At 36.6% G+C, this 24,634-nt stretch overlaps 1 protein-coding gene across 5 annotated transcripts in view; it reads right to left on the minus strand.

Moving 5' to 3' along the window:
- MTA3 (metastasis associated 1 family member 3) overlaps positions 1-24,634 on the minus strand; it is a 133,461-nt gene that overhangs the window by 56,140 nt on the left and 52,687 nt on the right. For all 5 annotated transcript variants that reach the window (XM_065058321.1, XM_065058324.1, XM_065058325.1 and 2 more), the window contains 5 exons: positions 21,978-22,080; positions 12,594-12,693; positions 11,085-11,273; positions 5,495-5,569; positions 249-307 (listed from right to left, as the gene is read on the minus strand). In XM_065058321.1, coding sequence (XP_064914393.1) covers positions 249-307; positions 5,495-5,569; positions 11,085-11,273; positions 12,594-12,693; positions 21,978-22,080 — 526 coding nt within the window. The remainder of the gene's footprint in view (positions 1-248; positions 308-5,494; positions 5,570-11,084; positions 11,274-12,593; positions 12,694-21,977; positions 22,081-24,634) is intronic.

Below are 24,634 nucleotides of genomic sequence, written 5' to 3' on the forward strand. Positions count from 1 at the left end.
TCATCAAAAAGACAATGGTGCATTTGCAAAGTATTTCATTTGGTATTCTGGTCTTCTTTTATACAAACACTCATAAAATGGGAAATTCACATGTATGTAAATTGAATATACCCACAGAAAACCTGAAAGAATGTCACCTCTAATCCTTTCTCTTCCATAATCTTGAGGAGATTAGGAATATAAAAGAGACAGATTATATCTTGTTTTCTTGTACATTATTAAAAAAAAAAGCCTATTGTTATACTCACTAGGTAGGGATGTACACTTGTTTCAATTTACTTTCTGCTTCAGCTGCTTTCAGACGTTTCTAGTTGAAAAATTAACACATTAAAATATTTGATTATTTTCAAGTGCAAGGTTTCACAAAACTGCACACAACTCAACTTTAAATTATTCCTGTGATTCCACAAGAGCCTCCAAAACAAGTGTAGAAATCTACAAGATGAAAACCATTAAAAACGAGTTCTCTGTTTTTGTTATTAGTTTGAGATTATAGTATACTGTCCTCCCCAGTAAAACTCACAGGCCTCACACATGACAACAAAACTGTAAAAATGACAACTACAATTCACATAAACTACATCTACATAAACACGTAGGACACTGTGGTTAACTCTAACTGCAGAATAAGAAGCAAATAAATGAGTGAAATTGACACAATGAGCTCCTCATCAGTCCTGTAACTCAACACTTGTGTGCCCTGTCCCACCTGAGTCTGGTATTTCATAAGCACTATAAGGGAGCGGAACAGTAAAGCCCACTGACAGAAATAACTAAACATTAAGTGCCATTAAAACTGTAGCTCAGGACCACAGCAGTCGCAGGACAGCGACACTACTATTAAGATAGTCTATTAATTTACTACATTATTACCTTCTTCATACTCATAACAAACTCAAAACATGTTGCACTCAAGATAGTATTACTTCTAAAATGTTAGGGAGTTTCAGTTATTGCTATATGTCACAGAAGTAACCAAGATGACATTTTTTTGGCGGTGGCACAAGAAACAGAGAGATCAGAAGTCTGCTGTTTATCTGAAACATTTGTCTGTATGTAAAAGATGAAGGAAAAAAGATTATTTATCTGCACTTCCTGTACTTAAGGCATTAGTTTTGTTCATTTGAAGGAAAGAAAAAAAAAGGAGGGTGAGGGGGATGAAAAGGAGTTGAAATTCAGTCAATTTTATTACACATGAGGAAAAAAACACTGATATGCAGCAATAATATATCAATGCTACGTGCCTGTCTCTCAAGATTCCCCCTTTATCAGGTGTTTCAGTCCTTCATTTCTCCTACAGCAGCCAATTCTCTTCTCTGCTATACCCCTCTTTTCTGCTATCCAGTCTTTGGAAGGCTCACAATCCAGGAAGATATTTCTCACCTTGAGAAAAGTATCATCAAAAGACTCCACTCTGGGACTCTCTCCCCTGAGCCACGGGGTGAGTTACAGCGTTAATCAGCTTCACTGGTTGAGTAGCCTCATGTAAATCACTGCTCTTTTCCTTTTCAGAAAATGGCCTCTGTGCCATTCATCACCATAACTCTAATTTAAATTTTAAAAAAGCATATTTGAAGAGGAATCTATGACAAATAAACTCCTAAGAAGTCCATGCCACCACAAGTTAATTCCCATGGAATATGAGAGCCCTTTTCCACTTACTTCCAAGATAGGTTTGGTGGGGGTTTTTTGGTTATTACAGGTTTTTGCTGTTCACAGACGCCTCTTTCCCCAGCACCATGCTTGGTGGCACTGCATTACCTTCAACAGGCCCATAGCAAAACTGCAAACACGGTTATGCTCTGCCTGCCTAAGTCAGTTTTTACAAGAACAAGGAGAAAGAACAGCAGCAGCATGCCCCAGGTCTCATGAACTGATAGTTTTCAATCCAAGAACATTCCACAGCCCAAGCAGAAGAGCTCTCAACAGTGAACTCTTCCCACTTAACAGCTTCAGGCCACAGGCTTGCCACAACTGTTTCCTTTTCATATTATACCAAACAGTACAGAATTTGTTTTCAAACTGAAAATGCAATGAGAGACTTCAGGTCAGCAGGCAACATGAATTCCACAGAGGTTCGTAACAAACCGGTACCATTCTACAAAAAGAACAAATAAATCTCACTGCACACTTAGCAAGATCAGAGCAAAAGAGAAAAATGCAATAAAGGGAAAGAAATGAGGAAAGGAACCTTGGAGCACTGTCATAATGTAAAGGTATTTGTAGGAAGCTGTATTAAGCCCTGATGGCAGTGTCAGTGAGAAGTGACTAAACACATTAATTAAATTTTAGCGTACTTTTAATACCGGCTTGGGGTTGTAAGAAATGCAATTTTAGCAATCACTTTCTTCCTTTATTTACTGAAGTGAATAATATGCTGCCTTCTACAAAATAATCAGACAATGGTATTTCAGTATAAGCTGTATTTTTATGCTATGCATTAACTATGGTTAATGTTGCTCTCTAAAAGCAACAGAAAATGTTACAGCTTGAATTCACACTGACCTATCAACTTCTAAGTACTGAGAGAGAAGAAAGGATGCAGAAACAAAACTATCAACAAATAGTTGCAACTTCTGAGAAGAAACCTCTGTCGAAAACTGGAGGCTGAAAACTGGTAAACTCTAAAGGCTGCAAGTTGAAATTGAGTAAGTTTAGGACAAGATACAAAGCATCAGAGAGAGCTGATGCTTTTCCTGAAAAACAAACAAAACCCAAACAAAAAACCCAAACACAAGCTCAAAAACAAACAAACAAAAGAAACTCACAAAAAAACAACCAAACAAACCAACAAACAATTACATCTGATCTTAAACAGTAACCATTTCAAACAAGTCTTCCAGACTGCATTGTAGGGGAGGTTCAGCTACACTAACTCAGCTTTTCATCTGGGCTCTACTACTTTTAATCAACTATCTGTGAAACTGAATATTATTTCTCTATAGGCACGTTTGTTATAAACATCAACTGACAAATATCCCAAGAAATTACCATTTGCCTATGTTAGTCCTGTTTTCAACAGTGGAAATAAATAAATGAGAAAGAAATGTAATATACTGTTGCAGTACAGTCATGTAGTTATCCTTACACATATTCTCCGTTTCTCTGTCGCGAAGTCTCAATAAAAGTCTTTTTGCATTGACTCAAATTTGTAAAGAACACCACAAAAAATGAGAATACATTTCACTCAGTGGAACGAACTGCCCGGCCTTCCTCAGGCACTATATAATGTAGTGGTCATGAGAAATGCCACATGACCAAGAATGATTACCCAAGGACTGAATTAGTTTTGCTAGACAGGTTCAGCACAGGCTGAGAACCTTAATGTGTGTATTTGCTTTCACCTTGGCTGGAAAGGAACATGCTCTGAAGGGAAGGTAGCAGCAGCATCTCCACTGCCATTAAATCAAACCACCACTTTCAGCTACCAAGCAAGAACAACATTTAGTAGCAATTATGGTAAGGAAACCTTTCTTATGCCTGACACAATGCAGCCAATTCACACAAAAAAATAGAGATAAAGAGCAAATTTTCACATTAAATCACACCGATGTAGGATTCAGAGACTGTATTTTATGCATAAGATTCAAGTATGTACATCGACCTTTTTGTCTTCCCATTCCCCCAAGCTGTCCTACCCTTCAAGGATGATATTTAGAGAAGAATGACTCTGAAATTGCCACTTTCTTACTGAACATACTTTCTCCCTGAAATTCATTCAATTATCACAGCTTGTTCTGGTGGGGTAAAAAGCCTACAGACGTAGTTTTTTCTGAACTATATTATTTTTACCATTCCAGAACAAACTAAAGAAGGGTAGGATGAAGCTCTTATCTCTTGTAAGGAAGGATAACAGAAATGTTAACCTGGACAGAAATGAGGTATTTGGCCTACACTGGTTTTGTTATTGATGACCATGCTTGACCCTGAAAGAACATGTCTAAAGCATTAAATACTGTGGTGTATTGCCATGTTCTGAGTTAGGATGTTCTAAATTAGTTATTAATACAGGTAAAACACAGGCATTTATAAGAGTACTCAAGTGCAAATAACAAAAAAAAAAAATGTGTTTTTCTTGCATGTGAGGCTAAAAACCTAAGGCTGCAAAAGCATATACTAACTCAATACACCTTGATCATTGTAGCAAAGGAGTCACAATGAAGCCCTAAGGAAGGAAAGGAGTTTCCATCTTTTACCAACCACTCCAGAGCAAGTTTTTCAGAAAAAATTCACAGGAAACAAGATCAGTCTCTGAGCAACTTCACAGTGTTGACAGAAGTCAATTTACACTTCAATTTATCCTTACTCCGTGGCTTTCAGTATCAATAAAATCTTTTTATCCCATCTTCAAGATAATCCATTGCTCAATCCTTAAAAACAGCACAGCAGATCTCTGCTCCCAATACCTTTCTAGGCTAAAAAATAACAGTGCAAAAGAAGTGTTGAAAGTGAAATAAATGGAAACAAACCCAGAAGAGCAAGCGTGAATACACAGCATGTTATTTTCTATTTGCATTATCCACAGAAGTAAAACATCCCAGTGGTAGTCCGAGACTACTACGTGGTGAAAGACTTTTTCCCTCACTTTTCATACCCTAACAGGATGATGTAGAAACAATTACAAACAAACAAGAACAAGGTGAAGCAATTATCCTTCTGACACACTGCAACAAAATCTGGAACAATTCCAACAATGTATCTAACAAAGCTGTAAACATTACTGCAAAGTACTTATTTTCAGCATTCTGTACATAACTTCACCACTAATTATGTAGCAGCTAAAGGATTTACAAACTTAAATGCTAAATCATAAATTAAAATAGAGTATTTTAAAATATTTTATATATCTAAATCAGGAAGTAAATATATAAAGAGTGCACTATATAAAAAGCACCAACATAGAAATTTTGCCTAAATCTGCTTAAAATATCTCATTGTACCCAATACAATCTTATCACATTTCTGCTCCAGAGCAACCCAAACAACTGAACACTTAATCAGAAAGATGAATCCATCCACGGTGTGCAGAATGTTCTCAATTTTGTTTTTAAATCCTGATAATGCCAAGGTAATGTTCTATCATGGAATGCCCATAAAAGATTCATAACATTAGCAGCCATTCTAATACAATCTATCTTTCCTTTTCCTTCAACCCCATGCTGAAGCAACGCCTAAATGCCGAAAGCGTTTGCTCTGCAGCCCATTTCCTTCTTACCCCACGCAGCAGTCAGACCCAGGAATCACATCGCTACAAACCAGCATATAATAGAAATGGCTTTAAAAGTCCTTCACAGCCATGCAATGTACAGTAGGCATCAGAGGATCTGACAAGGCACCCTGTGAACAGCACAAAACCACTGGTCTACAGCCTTAAATATTATCATAGGCCTCCCACCACATTCCTTTTTAAGAACAGGGATTATTATGCTTTAACAAGTTCAGATTTTTTAAGAACATGGCAGACTGGTTCATGCTGAAATAGCCATTAAATTACCTGTTGTACATATCTGTCAGTGGTTTTCCACATGTAATAATACTCAATGATGCTAGTCAGTGACTTCCAAGGGAGCTGAAAAACATTTGTTATAAATTAAAGTGGTTCCAAGAAACTTCAATGTCCACATTTTATTAAACGCATGTTAAAATCAAGTATAGTTGATACATGAATTCTAAAATGTGAATATATTAAATCCCTACACTAAAATCCATATACAAATACATATTACAATTAATAATAGACGAACTTTCCTTACAGTTAATAAAGATGCAGAATTACAACAATATTACACATCCAACTACAAATGTAATTTGTTCTGTTTAAGCCATATGGTTAAACAAAATGATCAAAACAGAATCCAGATTTCCATCAGGAAACACAGAGGGTAATATCTCTATTACTAAGCGTATCAGATGGAGAACAACATCAGGACTAAAATAAATCATCTTGACAAGACCGTGTTCGAGTGTGATGATAGTTTTAATCTTAAAAAAATACAATGGTTACTGTACTCAGTTCACAGTTTTTCAAGTCCCATAACAACTCAGCTGCTCATTCAATACCACTGGTTTTGCATGAACCTTTGCACACTCTTGACCATTAAACAAGAAACAAAAGGATGCTTGAGATAAACTCTATCTTGAGCAACAAGAGTGACACTGACAATATTCCGCAAAAACCTCTGTGCAAACTCGGGGCAAGTGATGATGACTATTAATACCATAATTATTTTGGGTGCACATGTTCATTGGTAAAGTGAAGCTCTATTAGCCTAAGTTTAGGGGAGAAAATTTAGCATACAGCAGTCATTTTTAATTACCATTGAATCCCCTATTTAACTCCATAAATTCTTCCTATCACTTAAGTTAGTAATTCTCTTACAGAATTCATGCAATTTTTCTTAATAACCTGGAAAAATGCTACTATTTTGTTCATGTTTTTTTCGAGAGGCATGCACTAAAGCTAATATTCTCTACTCTGCAGAAACAGGCTAATTTTTAAGAAGTCTAAGAAAATACAGAAAGTGGTAACATTATCTTTCCAACCTTATTCACTCCACTTTGGGGCTTTCTCCATGGCCTAAGCCAAAACAATAGGTTCCTGAAAGCACCAGAGGAACGAACTGTACCAAGCTGCCTCTGCCAACAAGCAGGAGCTCACAGGCAGATTTTCAAGTTGCTTTTTTGCAGATATTTAGAGAAACTGGGTCTTGCTCCCACCTCAGCCTTTCAGGAGCTGGGATTCAGGTCTATACCCAGCTGTGAATTCTTTTTGAGGCCGTGTACTACAGTGTGTACATCCTGGGTGAAAACAATAGCAGTTTTGTTCATTTGCTTTTAACATGCAGCAGTATAACACATGCATAAGCTGATGTTGCAATAGATAGCAACACATTTGGTTTCCTAAAATCTTTTTACTTTCTCAGGTAAGCTACGCCTTAAGAGAAATGAGCCCAAGAAAAGATCAAGAAAAGGATAGAAACACGTGTCTAGTGTGAGGTGATGAGCTACTTCTGTCTCTAGGTCCATTTTCTTCCTGGCATCCAGGTGAAACACTGTCACCCCAACTAACTGTCATTGTCAATTAGTATATTTTAGCTTCTTCATGTTCATTTTCCTTCCTGAACACTTATTAACATATTCAAGCTACAGATTATATTTGACATTTCTCTAGAAAATACTTCAATCTGTTTTAACTATGATTGTGACACCCGTATGTTCATATACTCAGTAGGCATCCACAATTCAAGAAGGGTTATTAATGTGGTTGGACTGGATAACCATAATCCTTCTACACTTGGATCCACAACCCAGAAAACCTGTTTGATAGACTGAGCATGACTATCCTGTATTCTGTTTACTAAAAGGACAAAACACTGTAGGGGCATGTGAATTTTCCACAGATTGCTCTCAACTGCCAGAGAAGTTGTGAACTGCCACAGAGTAATGTACTCTCATGACAAAGTGTTATTAAACACTAATTGAAAGAAGTATAAATGAGAAGCTGCATGACATTTTTGTGGGAGAAAATTAGCAGAGAGGTATGAGCAGTACAAAAATCGAGAGAAGGAATTTTCAGTTTCTTTAGTAAACACAATCTATTTTTCCTTTTCCTTCAGCCCCATGCTGAAGCGATGCCTAAATGCCGAAAGCGTTTGCTCTGCAGCAATCTGGGTAAAAAATGGACCACTCAAATCAGATCAGCATGAAAAACTGAGGATTATCAAGTATATTAAAATGAATATGGTAAATTTAAGGCATGTCTCCACAATTTTCTGAAGTTGGAAAACAGTTCCTCCTGTTTTCCATGAACAGTTCAAGTCCGATTCCCAAGGCCTTTCCTGCCATATGCAAAATTTAACAGTTATAAATTTGTGAAAACTGTTGATAACAAAAAACAAAGAATTAACAAGCATAACAGCTGTCTCATATAATTAGGAAAAATAGTTATATTTGGAGAACATAAAATATTCACTCTTTTCCTATTCTACCACCCTGGGATGTGAAGTAATTCAAGTATATCAAGTAAATTCAATTAAGCTAAAATTTTAGCTTGATTAGGATTCGCATAGGTTCTTAAAGACAGCAGAATCTCAACAAATGAGCTCCCATAACAGTTGATGAGTCAACAGGTGATGAAAACCATTATTTAAAGGCTAGACTGGTAATCTGAAAACAAATGAGCTGCTTCTGTCTATTAAAAGGAAAGGTAAACTCCCTTACACCATTTAATTTATAATAATTGTCTTGCTCACTAATATTTAATGTTTATAGCTTAATGATTGAGCTGCACACTGAATGTCAAATAGTGCTAGTTCTTTCTAATTGCTGGGAAAGTAAATGAACCTGCCCTTTAGATAACTATCAGGTAAGGGCTGCAACTGCAGCTGTTGTGCCTTGCAAATGCAGGCTGATTCAGAAAGGCAGCTCCTCTGGCTTAGGAAGACTCAAGCAGGTAATACACAACCCTTCTGCTTCAGGCCAGGGCTACCAGCCACTTCGTACCACGCAGCATGACAGCCCTGCCTGTACCGTGGCACCACTGCGGGACTGCTTAGGCTCTGGTTTAGTCTCGTGAATCATAGAGTTTAATTTTATCATTAGATCAGGGGTGTCCAACTCATTTTCACCAGAGGCCACATCAGCCTCGTGGTTGCCTTCAAAGGGCCACATGTAATTTTAGGACTGTATAAATGTAAGAGTAGTTAGATCCTACGTGGACACCCCAACAAGTCAGCGTGTACACTACCAGTGCATTAGCTACTCCGTCCATGCTCTTACAACGCATGTAAGAGTACTTACTTTTCAATGAATAGCCACTGAAGAGAATACTGATAATAAATAAACGTATTCTTATGAAAAATCATTTCTCGAATGCTATGTATTTATACTTACCTCACCCTGCAGAAATTTTTCATATATCCATGACCTAAATCTTGAAGGACTATTTTAGATGATTACTTAAAACCAAATATTTGTTTTCAAATCCCTATACTTTTAGAACACTACACAGCAAGCTAGTACACAAATTTTACTCTAGAGAAATTAAGATCTCTCAAGATTACACAATGCTTAATATAGCTGAAATATTTCAGATTACACAGAATTAGATCAAGACTGTGTGCACTAAGTTACCATCTAAATTCATATGTAAAATAGATGTTCTTCTCACAAGGTTTTAAAAACGACATGCCATTCTTCCAAAGGTAAAAAGAAAGTGACTAAGCTTAGACAATATCCCTATTATAAATGAGACTATAATTGATTAGTGGCCCACATCCATTTCTGCTGCACCCTGAGTCATCATTAATGTACCCTCGGTAGGCTACGCAACCCTACCTCTAGACGTGTGTGTCTTTCACTTTGGGAGGAAGGCGAGGAAAAATATCTGTATTTTGGGAAGGAAGATTCAGCGAAAAAGGGACGGTATCAGGAGTCTACCCGAGATAAAATGTGAACATTTTAAACAGCTCCTAGTAGACTCACTCAAGAGTCTAGCATTTCAGCAGTACAAACACATAAGCGAGACCTGCAACACATTACTCCACTGTATCACTTTAATGTATGAATATCAACAGAATTACATGTAACATAACACAGAAATTATACAGAAAATAAAAATACTACATAAATCTTAGAGACAAGGCTTAGGCGTACTTGCTCACTAACTGTGTTAGGACTCCACTTGTAAACAGCCAATAAAATCTGTAATATACGCTTTGGGCATTTTGAAAAGCCAAATACCATGTATCAGGAAACATTTAGTTAGAAGACATAGCTATTGAACTATTGTACAATTACAGCTAAGGACCATTTATGTGTATGAGAAATAATAAGGAATTGTAGATTACATTAGGATTTCAGTTCTTAAACTCCATAAAATATTCTTTTGTAATCATATTTTCTTGAACTTAACAGATCTGTTTCATCCACGATGGAATTTTTAACATTATGTGATGAATACAGTGAACATTTTCTCCCTTGGGAATGTCAAAATTAGCACACAGATCTAATACACCTGTTAAAATAGCAGTCCTTCAGAAAAACAATAGCCTTCCCTTCCCAAGTTCATTCAATTATCTATTCCATTTCGGAACTGTCAAAGTGAAGACAAGATAGCTTAGCACAGTGCCGAGCCTCCTCCCACCATCCCGCACTCTGTCTTGGGGGGCCTTCTACATTTACCATACGGCAACATATTCCCCTCACAGAGATTATTAGTAACATCTGCAAAGAAAAAAAAATCTGAGCTCTGAGTCAGGCAGAATAAGTTCTTGTGAAAATGTTTCAATCAACTTCGGTGTTAAATAATGGCATTCCTTTGACTCAAATCCAAACCTCTTCACAAAGGCCAATCTGAACTTAGTACAACAGAGAAAATATTTTTGCTTGAAAGAAAGAGGCTCTTCAAGAAATGTGTAAAAAAAATTGCAGTCAAATTACTAGCAGTTCCAGCAATCAGTGTTAGAATCTATTTATTTTAATTACTCTGCATTAGAATTTAACAAATTAAAGCTTTGCTGCCCTATAGTCTGATACTTCAGTACCAAAAGCAGGGTAGTTAGAACATATTGGAAAACACTTCCTCTACTTTTCAAAAGTGCCAAAATACTTAATATCTCAAAATGACTCCCTGTAGTGCACTTTAAAAGCTATCTGAATATAAATTTCCCTCTGCTAACCATAGAAGGAAACCCCAGCTTTCTCAAAAACACTCATGGGAGTCAGCCATGTAGCTGCTAATGAATTTCACTGGAAATTGTGGAAAAGTTCTGAAAAGCTACTGAAACATTTTCAGATGCTTGTAAAATCCTTGTAAAAATCCTTATCAAAACACATCAGCATGAGACATCTTACCTGGTATTATACCATTAAACAAATTATCTTCTGTCAACATCTCTCCAAAGAATGGCACTGAACAAGAAAGCATATTGACTTTCATCCAGATAAAATGTCTAGGTATGTTTATTACATATATCAGCTACAAAGATTTCTCCACTAGCCAACCTTCCAAGCCTACAGAAAGCAGTTACGCTCACCTATGCAAAAAAACACTAACAAAAAAATGTTACCACTTTCATACTTACAAAGTCTTGTCGAATGTCATTGAAGTCCTTGCCATACTTTTCCAATGCCTCTTCAAATAAACTAGCTTCTGATGCTGACCACTCTTCCATTTCATCTCTGCACAAGACAGGCCCTCCAAGTGGCACTAGAACACTGATGGCACTGCTCAAATCATAGTTGTGTTTATGCAATGTATCCATTGCATGAAACTAGCAAAGAGAAGGAGATAATAAAGTTTGTTTAAATAGACAGCAGTCCATTTTGGTTAATGCAAATTCAATGTCTTATTTTCTATAAGCCATGCAAGAAGCCAGAACTAATGCTAAATTTAGAATCTAACCTGATATCATAGGCTTTCTGCTGTGGAACTGGTACTTTAACTGCTGCTCCAAATATGCTCCCAATTAACATGGGAATATCTGAAAGAATAACTACTATAATGACAAATATGTCTTTTCTTAACTTAGAAGGAAGTACTTTGCCAAAGAGCAAGAGAGAAGGGTTTGAAAAAGCTGAGGGGATAGGAATATGAGAACAGACAGACACAATAATTGAACCATGGCAGGGGGCTCCTCTGGTGCCTCATTATAAGACATGCCTTTCATTAAGTGTAATGGAACTTAATGGATCATTTGCAATGGAGAAACATTTATATGGAACTCAAACACTAAAAGTATCCCTTTATTAGCAGCACTGCACATACACTTTCAAACAAGAAGAAACTGCTATAAGGATGAATCTATTTTATTAATCACCGAACACAGTAAGAAGGATGCATAATGTGTGGGATTTATTCAAAATTCTTAATCCAACGAAATCTTCATAAAATGAAAAATCTTAAACTAAATAACCATTTCATTGGAAAAAAACAAAACCAAACCCAAGCACCTAATGTGAGCAGAACTGTGTTGGTAAGGTCGTATCAGGAAGTGTGAAACAGGGATGTCACTCAGAGAAAATACACAAGTCTAACCACAGTCTGAGGTAAATTTGCATTTCATTCACTAGCATCTACAAATCTTGGGAATAAGGAATGTTGGACAATACACCTCTCCCTCGTCTCCTCAGTACCCCCTTATGGACCCATGATGCATAACTTTTCTAACCTCTTATTTAACTTGTTGATATTGTCCATTCTCACAAAGTTTTGTGTAGCTAAATTGCAGGAGCTCTACAGATATAAGGCAGTACCCTAACTATTTTAAACTGATCTGTTAGCTTCACTGAGTGTCCTCTAGGTCAAATACTCAAGTATCTGGCGAGTAGCAGATCCACTTTAGCATTAAATATCATCTTCATGATTCTGTATACAAATACTTAAAATAATAAGCAACTACTGCTAATGTCTTTGTAAATTTACCTACTTTACAAAGGCAACACCAACACCCAGAAAACACACAGGATTATCTACAATACACACTGGCATCTAAAGGAAAACAGATATCCAGAGGATAGGGCATCTGGAGTAATAGGTATTGTTGAATTTACAGATGTAAAAAGAGCTGTAGGGTTTCTAAGAAGCCACCTACCAGTGTGATGTCTCGCGAAGCAGCAGCTGCACTCATGTGTAAGCTCGGTTGCCTGACAGAACTACTGCAGTCCAGTGCTCGAGCAAACGTGCCAACCGCACTATAAAAGAGAAACAGCAGACAGTAAACGCATAGAAATATTAAACCTAATTTCTAGTACCATACTCAATGTCATATCTATAAAAGCATTATTTTAAAAATACAAATTGCATACTGTTACTCTTAAGATTTCAGATCTTTGCCAATAAAGCACAATTTGATAAGGACAAATCACCAAGCACTGCAGTAAAAATTCTGACCTCCTCCCCCCGAAAGTAACCACCTACCTACAAGAAAAACAGCATGGAAACAAAAGATATTCAAGAGAATTCTGATGTGTCAACTTCATATTAATTCTGAAGCCAAAGACCTTACTCAGATTGCGCTTTGCAACAGTGACCATTATTTGTAAAGTTAAAAAGCTAAAATACAGTTTAGCAAATTACAATTTAGAAAGGGAGTTCACTGTGTTCCTATGAGGAAATAAATAACAGTAATGCAGGTCCACTACTTCCATTAATAAGGCAAAGAAAGCATATTAGTTTACTATTAGGTACCTCTAGAACTATATTTTTGTCACAGGTTTTATGTAATAATGAAAAATATGGCATCATTGAACTGGACACATTCTTCTCCAAACTTTTACCTTTTTCTTGCACTTTTATTGATGTATTGTACAAGGCATTTATTAGACTCACCAGAGCAACAAAAGATAAGAAATAGAGATGAAGAATTAGTGTGACAGTGACTGTTCTAAACCGCAAACTTTTCTTGGAAGCACATCTAAAATATAGCACACATGGTGAAGGGAAACATGCCTAAGAGAATTTGACTAGATTCTGCCTATCATAGAGGCAGAAAAGATTCAGTGACACATGAGAAAGATTATTAATTATTAGAACAGAAGCTGCTCCTGCACCCTGAGTTGCATAATGACTCTTGAGGCGCATCACGTCACTATCATACCAGAAAAAAAACTATTTGTTGCAGTTACAACATCAGTCCTTCTAAATTCAAAGATCCAATTACTCATCTACTATTTTTAATACAGTGTCAGCCTCTGGACTAAAGGACTAGAGTCTTATTCAGCATTTCACACAAGTTCTCAGTGTAGAATTACACTAATGAGGAATGCCATTGACAGAGATCAACACACTGAAGGTGCCACCTTACTGTGTACTCTAAACCCCAATATTCAACAATAATGTGACGTGCACCGAGAGTTTAACTCACTAAGGTACATCCCTGGTCATGGAGAAACTGGTAATAACATCTGTTGCAATTTTATCTTGCCTCTCAAAACACTTAACACTGAATGCATGTTTCAGTACTCTCTGCCAAAAACTTGTAAGACACAGTTAAGACTCAACAGCAGATCAACTCCAGATATTAACTGCTAAAATTTCTAGATCGGAACAAATAAGTTATATTCAAATGTTGTTCCACAACCTTTACTCCCTGTTTGCAGAGATGACAAACATGTGAGAATAACACAGAAACACACGTTCTATCTTCTTTTTTAAAGTTTGGCAGTACATAGAACAGTACTGGTCCACAAATCAGTCCCAAGAATATGGCTCTATTGTGAACACGTTTCCTGATAGTCAGTCAAGCCCTCTAAACATGTTGGCATTGGTAAGGGCTGTAGCTAGACAGTCTTTCCTGGAATCCTTCTGTCACTACTGTTCAAACCAGGAAAGCAGCATGTGGTGTGACTGCATATGCCTTCTGCTGCTACCTACTAGCTTCTTATCTTCCTTTTGCATAATTAACACTATTTTATTTTGGCCATACTTCTCAAATAAAATCAGAGTATGCTATGGAAATTACAGCACTCTAACACATTAAGCTGCCTTCAAATTTTCTAGGCTGACTTCAGAGCCCAACCATATGTGAATTATATTCACAATATGTGAAGTCAAAATTAAGACACAATATAAAGCTAGATTTATTTGGAGTAAGTGGCAAAGAGGTAAGAATTGATGCACTAGTTGACATCGCTTCCAGTGCTGCACTGAGTAGGAGAGGAATGTACTGGAGCATGGGGTACGAGAGTGCAAAAGACGTAAGAACCACCACAAGATGTGGGCAGTGTGTCATTTCGAGGGGGGAACAGGAGTGTGTCTGTTCAGTGGTTATAACTTGAAATCAACATAACTTACATTTTACCTTTCCCTGGAAACTTGTGAAATACAGGGAATTTTTCAGACGATGAAAGTAAGTGTAGGAATGCTAGAGCATTTGGCTGTTGAATAGTAACTAGTCTCAAAACTTAACAGTGATATGTAGGGCTCTGTATAATCTAGCTATGCAAACCAAATCCAAATTCAATATTAACTTTAGAAACTATTAAAATACCTTAGCTTTTGTGTTTATCCAATTAGAATACAGGTATGAGGAACACATTGATTAAAAGGTCAAACATTTCCTTTGTCATTTTTTTGTATGATTTTTTTTCTAATACTAGTAAGTATTTTTAAAATGTTAAAATGAAAACCCAAATAACTAACCAATGCATTTTCCCAGAAGACACACTATTGTCTTCAACTACCTGCTACCAAAATAAAACTCAGTACTAAACCACTGCAGGCTGAACAGTCAGACCCTAACTACTAATTTTTTTCTTTTAAGCAGACTCTTTAATGTAAATGTTCCATTAAGTTGGTAGAATCCAAAGGATATCTGTAAATTTTTAATGGAATCTATATAACAGCAATAAACTCACATAGCCAGCTAGTCACTGATTAGTTATTCAATGAGTAATTAAAGTATTGTGATTTCAAACAGAAACCAACACTCCTCATGCCTTCCCAAATACACCACAGCCAAAAGGCAGGTGGTCAGTGAATTACACATGTGGCAGAGAGATGGACAAGAATGATAAACCACTGGTGATATCAGCAGAGAGACCACCCTGCACAGGCTGTATCGGCAAGCGGGTATAAGAGCTTTAAGGGCTAGAGCAAATTACCTTAATTAGGTTTTCCTTGTTTTAATTATCTCAAAGACCAGAGTCAAGAACATTCTCTCAAGGACTTAGAGATTGCAGCTGACAACCGTACAAACATAAAACAAATCAAGATAATCCACTGCCAGGATCTAAGATGATGGAATAAATCCACTAATTCAGCAAAACTCAGCGATATCCGTGCCCCAAAAAACCTGACAGTGAACTCTGTAGGGGTGGAGTAGCTCATCATCATTTTGTTGTGCCAGTGTGCCCTTCATTCAGGCAAAATGTCAGATTAGGTACTGAACACAGAAAATACATTGTTCGACATTTCTTATAACTCAAGTCTAAGACATTAAAGGAAGTAATTGTTCATTTTTTTGCATAAGATTAGTATTGGTAGCCAATTAAATTATGAAGCAATAAACACAAAAGACTGCCATAACACATTTCTAAAGATTTAATTGCTCATCAGTATCTAGTTCTGAAAAGGGCCATTATTTACCAAAGAAAATCTGGAACCACTGCAGTTATACATCAGGATGAAAACAGTCACTTGTCTCCCCAGTAGCAACAGCGGTCCAGCACCAAATCACATCCAGAAATTTCTGCATTCAGGCTAGTAACTCTGTTTTCTTCTACCTTGTATTCTCAAAATTTTATCCAGCTAAGACAGATATAATTTTTAACCCAAGGTTGTTTATTTTAAAAATCATTAACTTGTATACCTTGTTCCTCTGTTTCAGTGATACCAGATGAGTAGCGGGTAATACTCTGGACAAATCTGTTTAAAGTGAAGCACCTCTGTGCATACACGAATCCGCAAACTCACAATTTTTCCCACGTATTGCAAACGAATGAGACCTACGTCTCCCCTCAAGAGTTAACATCTGTGAGGAAAACAACTAAATGGATCTTTGGTGGTTTCCTACATATTAGGAAAGCTTTTTGTTTTCCTTATTATTACACCAATGTTCCCCTTCACTGTGAGTTGGAACCTATCCTAAAAGATGACCTCTTAGACTGCTACCAATAATTGCATTTTACAAACAGTCAATTAATATCTGATTGCTCCTGAAGAGAGTCTAGTGACACTTAAAATCCTGGAAAAAAGAAAAAAAAGAAAAATAATTCTTCAGTGGAGACACATGTCCGCAGCGTATTAATTAAAGCTGAGAAATCCCCCTGAGATTTTTACTACTGGATAATGTAGAAGTCTGACATGAAGAGCATATTCACGGCAAAGTGAGTTCCACAAGACAAATTTTCCTTGCATTTCTAAGCAACTGTCTGTATGGTGCTATACTTCATCATCATCACTTCAGATATTTAGAGTGCAAAGGGAGATGACATGATAAGCATTAGAAGTCACCTGCAACTATTCTTTCTCTGAAAGACTCTCCAAGTTAGGGGAGATCACAAGTATGCACCACAAGTAACCTTCAATTTCATTACTAAATTAACAGAAACTGAACATACATAAAATCTTTATTGTACAACAAAAATAGAATCTGATACATACAAGTAGTTTAATTCACATGGTACGATTTAAGTGATATCTGTACTCCCATCCTGCAATTTCACAGTCACAGAGGAGAATTACAGCCCCTAAAAAGTAGGTCCATGAAAATGCTACTGCAGAACTTTTTTCTATATAATGCAACAGAATTCATCAAGAAAAAAAAAAAAAAAATTCATCTCCACGTCTGAATTAGTCGTTTTCAAATTAATTTGTCAAGAAGAAATACAGTAACACAAAAGGCACAAAGGAATCAATGTGTATTTTCCAAGCATGACAGACACGCAGAAACGTAGCATTTTTCATACTCCTAGAAAACTTCATGTGAAAGAATTTTGAAAGTATTTTTACTTTTCATTTCAAAAAAATTTGCTTACCACTAGATGCTGTAATTCACCTTGCTAGTGAACAGCTAGTTTTCCTAGTGTAGCACTGACGTCAGGATTTTTCAACATCTTTACTGCATAATTTTACATTGAAATTCTGTCATTAAATGTCACTACCTCTTTAATGAACTCCGACTCCTCATACTTCTCACCACCTAAAGAGAATGCAGAGGCAAACTAACATCAAAGCTTTCAAACTAGTGACTTTTATGTATTTATTTTTATCGATGAGCTTTGAGAATCCTGTCTATTGCCACTGACTACACTGAATTACCTTGCAAGAATAGAGTATTGAGCACATTTTACAATGTGTTTACATATTGTTCTCAGTTGACGAGTGTATTCTTTTCTTCAATATGATGAAAGATACACTGCTAGTTGGAGCTGCATTGTGTTCCCTTCCTCACTGTAAGGTAAATAAATTCACGTAACAAATACACCTCCATATACCATGAGCACTTCTAACCAAATCAATAGTAAAAAAACAGAAAATTAATATAATCACCATCCTGGAGAAAATGAAAAAGTGGAAATAACACAGCAAGGATCAAGCTCTAATTCAAAATGACTAACACATAACCTTCCATTCTTCTCTGAGCAGGCATTCAAACGAAGAGACTACACTGTGTTAGCCAGAGGTATTGCAATGCCATTTTAATTTCAAAGAAATCAAGGAACAAAATTTTAAGGTAGAGATGCAATTCTTAAAGGCTATTTTAATTAGTCTTCAAAACTCTGTTTTAGTTGGAATTAAGCTGGGACTACAATGTCTGGAAAATAGCTTCATTTAGAGATATAATCCTTCCAGAAGACTACGTTGATAATCTAGTTAGATGAAGCTGAATAAATTAACTAAGTTCTTAACTATTTCACTGCATCATAAAGTACATAACCAGAACTAGAATGTACCAAAAACTTAGCATGTAATGAATTAGAGTCCAAATTAGTAGAAAGAAAATGGAAAAAAAAAAAAAGGGTGACATCTATGGCTCTTAGCATCTGTCCAGACTGGAGTGCACAACTCCTACCACATTGAGTCTGGTCGGGACCATTTTTGGCTCCTTGACACACTTAACAACAAAAAAATAGGCAGGACTATTACGTTATAGACACAATAGGAAAGTTTCTATTTCTTAATACTATGCAACTTGGACCAGAATTAGAACAAAAACATGAGATCTCACAAGAGAATGAAGTATTAGGAATGACAAACACTGATGACTGAAGAAAACACGGTGCACCTACACCAGTCTTTTAGTTCATATTGGCAATGAAGCTGCTGAGCAACTTTTGTCTACTGCACTTCAGCCAACCTCAGAAGGTACCATGTAGAATATAAACTGGATTTCTGCTATGTTCTACATACTCACAGTTATTTAGTCCACAGGATCAGATTAGAGCTAGCCTAAAAAATAAAACTGCTCAAAATGTGCATAGTGTGGATTCAGCACCAAACATTTCAACTCTACAAATCTACTTCTACTCTACCGTACTATTTGCCAATGTGGACAGATCTAAACTGCTGGTGCAGCTTCTCAGAGCCCTGTTCTTGGAAGCCAGAAGACACAGAACAACTGTTGTCAATATATATGACAGAACAAAAATCAGTTGATGAAGCCATATCTTATTTGAATGGAGTAGAAAATGGTGTTGGAATTCTCATTGCCAGAGTATAAATGATGGCATGTTACCCAAAAAACAACTCAAAACCAGAATACATTAGTCTGATGCCTCAAGCCTCTCCTAACAGGTGCTTTTGCTATGTTAAGCAAGAACCCTTACCCAAATTATGCTTCTGTAGTAGCAAAAAAGTACTTTCAAGATTTGTAAATCCACAGAGTCAAACAAGACTACTCAGGTTGCTCACGGTTAAGGATCTTTCCACTCAAGTACTCTTATACTGTTTTCAAGATCTCCATGGGTTTTTCTGGCACTGCTACCTCCAGTTTCTGGACAGGACAGGCACATCCTCCCACCATCATACCCAGCAAATTATTGCACACTAGGGCTTAGTGACAGGCCCAGACTGACCCAGCATATAAACCTACAAAAAAGGCATCTCATTCCTGAAACAGTAAACAAACCTGCTAAGACAGGGAAAGCTACATGCCTGAGGCCAAATATAAATATTCTTGAAAATGGGCAACACAAATAGAAAATGAGAGCATTTGAACACGTTCTAAAGAACCAAAGAAGCATGCCTATGTGACTGAAAAAGCTAAAGCCTGTAAGGACAAAAGCAACTTTCGCTTCAGCCAGAGCAGACTGAAGAACTGAGAAGAAATAGTCAATGCCTTTGATGCAGCATGTAAAAAAAGTCATGTGAAAATGCTTTTGAAACTTAATATACAGATAGCATACACACAATTAATCAAAATCACACACAGGAATGCATTTAGAAAAAAGTTCTTATTGCCAGAATTTCAAAGTGGTGAAACTAAACTTCCAGGAACCAGAGAAATGCCATTCTCACTGCAAACCCAGCAGGCACAGTCAACGCCAAGGGAACTGCAGGTAGGCCACAGCAGAGAGAGGCATCTCCCGAGTGTGTGAGCACAGTTTACATCAACTACGTTGGCACTCAAACAGCTTTTAATGGTTCAGTATAATGCAAGTATTTACCTGCAAGCACACAACATACTGAATTTATAGCTGTCCCGATCATGATCTCTAGAAATTGGTGAAAATCTGTCTCAGAAGTACTTAATACAACAGAAATTCGAGCTTACAGCCTGTGAGTACAAGTGTAGAAGAGCTTTGAAAGAGTTTGTCAGTTTAAAAACAGCATACAAAGGCAAACAGAGTTTTGTGGAAGAACATCAATAAAGTGGGACTTGAGTAACATCTGATTACAGATGGCCGTTAGTGATTGCCTACAACAAGATCTCGGATAGCTGCAACTAGTCAGCTATGGCCAAGACCCATTCCCAGCATAACAGAAACTTTATTTACAGACATTCATCAACCTCTAAACAAATGCAGTCTTAGCCAGGGCACAGCATTGCACCAGATGACTTAAATAAGTAGAAAGAAGAGTGTTTTTCTCTAAAAATGTCATTTATTTTCTGTCACTTCCCAGCAGACTGCTTACTGGTACATCCCTCTGGGGACACTTCACAGTATACTACCTCAGCCCCCCAGAGTGGCTGCAGGATGGGGAGTGAAGGGATGCAAAGGCAATGAATGAACTCTCCAAAAATGCACATAATCTTCAGGCAGATGGTATTTTTAGGGCACCCCATAACAGTCTGCACACACATGTCCAGGTATTACACTGCTAGTGATAGAAGTTGCTCCGTTTTATGGGTTCTGTTCTATGGAACATCTACCAGGCACTGTGATCTTCTGAACAGACACGTTCACACCTATAACCGCCCGGCTCGCTTGTAAGTTCAACAGGGACAGTCATTTTTTACCACTGTATAGAAAGGTTACAGCAGTACAAAGTGGGGGAGAAAGAAGAAAGCCAGGTGGATCAGCATCTGAACTGTAAAACAATAGATCAGCAACCTGTTTCACCATACACATAAGCTAGAAAATATAAAGCAACTTCACCCTATTTCCTTCCTGAAATGCTTTATTCAAAAGAGACAAAGAATAAACAACAAAACCTGGAAAGAACGTAAAGGATTATTTGCCCAAGAAGATTTGAGACTAAGCTCTGCAACCAGGTTACAGCGAATACAGGAGATTAAGTGCTTCAGGATAAAATTCCTACGTTAGCTGTGATTAGAAGTTCTCTGCCATCATTAGAACAGTACCTTTGTACTGTATTTATAATTATGAATTACCAGACAGGCAAAACATGCTGTATCTTATGAGTGCAGAGTTGTTATTCAGTGACAAGTCTACAGAGTATAGAAAGTGTCTTTTTTTTTTAAATTGAGAAATTATTTTTAAAGGTTTTTATTAATTCCAAGAGCTTTGATGTTCCTTTCATAAATGTGCTTTATCATGTCAATTTATAAAATTGAGCTGGCCAGATTTTTTTCACTAATGAAATATACCATTTCATAACTTATATTTCAACATTCACCCAAAATAACTGCATTGCACATTATTCAGTTTAAATGCCAATTGTGCAAGTTCTGCGTCCATTCTTTGTTAACATTTTCTTTATTTCTACTCATAACTTTTATTTTACACCATGAAATTCAAAGAACTATAGTAAAAGACTGAAACATTAGCACTGAAATCATGCTTTATTTACTCTGAGGGAAAACAGACTGATGTCTACATTTGAAGTAGCAAATTCTACTGCAACCTGAAATACAGGGAGTGTAGCATTATTCCAAAGCTCACTCTCTTTTCCTCTCTTCTGTATTGGTAGCTTCAATAAATACGCAGAATGTTATGGTCTGATTTTCTTTTAGCTAACTGTGGGAAAGACAAGGGCTCAGAAAATGGCAAAAACGTTGAGTAACATGATATAGGGGGATAAATAGTCAGTAGGAAATTAAATTTTTTTTATTAGAGGATTTTAATCTTACCGTGCTACAACTAAAAACTGGTCAATCTGACGGTCAGTAAGGGGGCTATCTGGATCCCATACTTTAACTTCCAGCTTTGCCTGTTCTCTGTCATCTAATTCTCCTGTCAAAAGGTAGATGGGACAAAACACTTATTACTTACAATGTTTTTCTCTCTGTATTTCTTGTACTATGTTTAAAAGAGACATTTGTACATTTTTAAACACACACGCACACACAGTATTTAACAATTGCAATTATCCATTTAAATTCTATAATGCAGCATCAGTAAAATAAGTATCTTCCCTTAGTATCAGAATTTCAATTTAAGGAAGTATAGTATCAAAGAACATTCATAAAATGTGATTATAAACTTTAAAACATAACTTAAGCAATCAGTCGTTTCTTTAAAGTATTTCTCAACTATGTTAAAGTTACTGTTTCACTTAAGCCATATTAAAATTAACTTTACACTTAACCAGCTTTAGCAATTAAATTCTATATCATTTGTATTCTATGGCTCCAAAATAAAAACCATTATGGAAAAAATGCCGTTTACTACATTTAATTATTTTTTTCTTATTGCTCTCAGCCACTACCTTATCTGTAATGTTAACACAAATGTACTATTAAAACTGCTGTCTATGTTGACAAGTTATATCCTCTTATAAAATAATATATAAAGCTACAGCACGAGAAAGCTACTACATACTCCATCATCATTTCCCAACTCCATTTGTCTGAACAGAGCAATTTGAATACATGCACACGGCTGAAACAAGGGTGGCAGTTTCCGAAATTTAATTTGCCATCTATTCATTACTAAAACAGTATGGCATTTGTACTGCTTGGAAGAACAGTCAAGTGTGAAGACGCTGCAATGATTCACGTTCATATTGAAGCCTAAGTCTTGGCTTGACTACTACACCAATAACTTCTCCTGCAAAATGTGAAACATTACAGAGGCTGATTACGTAGGCATCACATATTCTACTAGTATGAGAAGATTTACCTGTGGGATGTGGCCAACACATCCATGGCTACAACTGATGGCAAGAGCAAAGTTAAAATCATTGTCTTTACTTGGTATTCGAGAATACAAGCATGTTCTTCCTTAGGTGCATATGTGAAATACTCCAATGTTTAGCTGACTGCCAGTACTTGTCTCTTTTATGAGCTACGACAAGAATAAAAACCTGTTCTCTAATACAGCCATTGCATTTCCTTTGAAAATCTGGGCTGTGTAGGTACCTCTCTGAAGATGACTTTAGTCTGTGCTATTTCTTATGGCTTAAGGAAAACAGCCAATCTAAACACGCACGGTATCATCAAGACATGAAATAACCTGTACACTTGAGAATCTGGAAACAGCCTGCAAACCACACACCGGCTCTTCTGAAATCTGAACATATATGATATATTTCATTCTGGAAGGAAATGAACACGTGGTACACATTTATCCCTACCAAATACACATTAGAAACTGCACCATGCTGTCTGGCTGATGTTTCAGGAATAAATTTCATAGTCCCATTCTCAGGAAAACAAAGTTACTTTCTTCCGATATGCAGGCAATAAAGAATAAAGCCTGCCTAATGGGACTTCTGCTTCTGTTTTAGCTAATTCACATCCAGTACTGGAGACAAACTTAATTTCTGGCAATCTCGGGTAGGATTTTAGGTCTACAAACTTATTCAATGGACTACACTTGTCAATACATTCATCTTTTCCATCTGCGACAGACACATTGTGGGTGATGTTCTACATTTTATAAATAATCTCTGAGCACTTCATTTCAATCTGTTAATATGTAGTTTTTAAGTATCTTTAATGTTAACTGTTTCAGGACATCACGTCCTGACGATAATAACAATACTCAGGCAGGGCATTCTTATCACAAAGAGACATCATATAAGCACAGCACAAGTATCTAACCAAAACAAGTCACTTTCCTGAATCCAGTTCGCAAAAAGATGAATAACACTGCAATACTACATGTCTGTCTTCAATTAGAGGTAATTGAAGAACTGCTAATAAAAAATGTTGTTGCAACTCTGATAAAGAAAAATCTGAAATCTTGCCGAACAATATTTTATAATGGCAGTAGACATAAACAGAACATGAGCAATGGAATATCCATACCAAAATAAACAAAACACATATAATATTTGCAATATTATATATTCTTGCAACAGTGGTGGACAGAGATGTTTCCAGACGATGTGTGATTTATTCCTTATACTGCAGACTCCAGAACCCAAACGAATCAGGGAGTTTTCCTTTGCACATTTTCACTGTTGCATCTGAGAAGTGTTATTTATGTGTTACCTTCCCTTGTCACCACCAACACACCAATTACAGCTTCTTAGAGGTGATAGGCTATTTTTGAATGACTGCTATGACATACCAACGTATCCAATTCATTTCAAGCACTGCTAATAATTTTATTGTACTCAATCTAATCCTGAATATTAATTTTACTGGAAAACATTAGTACATGGCCAGAGATATACCTGGTTTTCTCCTCATCAATCATTCAATGCCTTACTTCTCATGGTTCATTTTTAATAAAAAGGAAAACGTTTGGGTTTTTTTTTTCTTAAAAACGTTCCAGATCTCAGTCATTTTAAACAAAGGAAAGCACGAACTGCCCCCCAGAAAACAGCTGTAAGAAACAT

The sequence above is a fragment of the Columba livia genome, chromosome 3 (genome assembly GCF_036013475.1).
Source record: "Columba livia isolate bColLiv1 breed racing homer chromosome 3, bColLiv1.pat.W.v2, whole genome shotgun sequence".
Classification (NCBI taxonomy): domain Eukaryota; kingdom Metazoa; phylum Chordata; class Aves; order Columbiformes; family Columbidae; genus Columba; species Columba livia.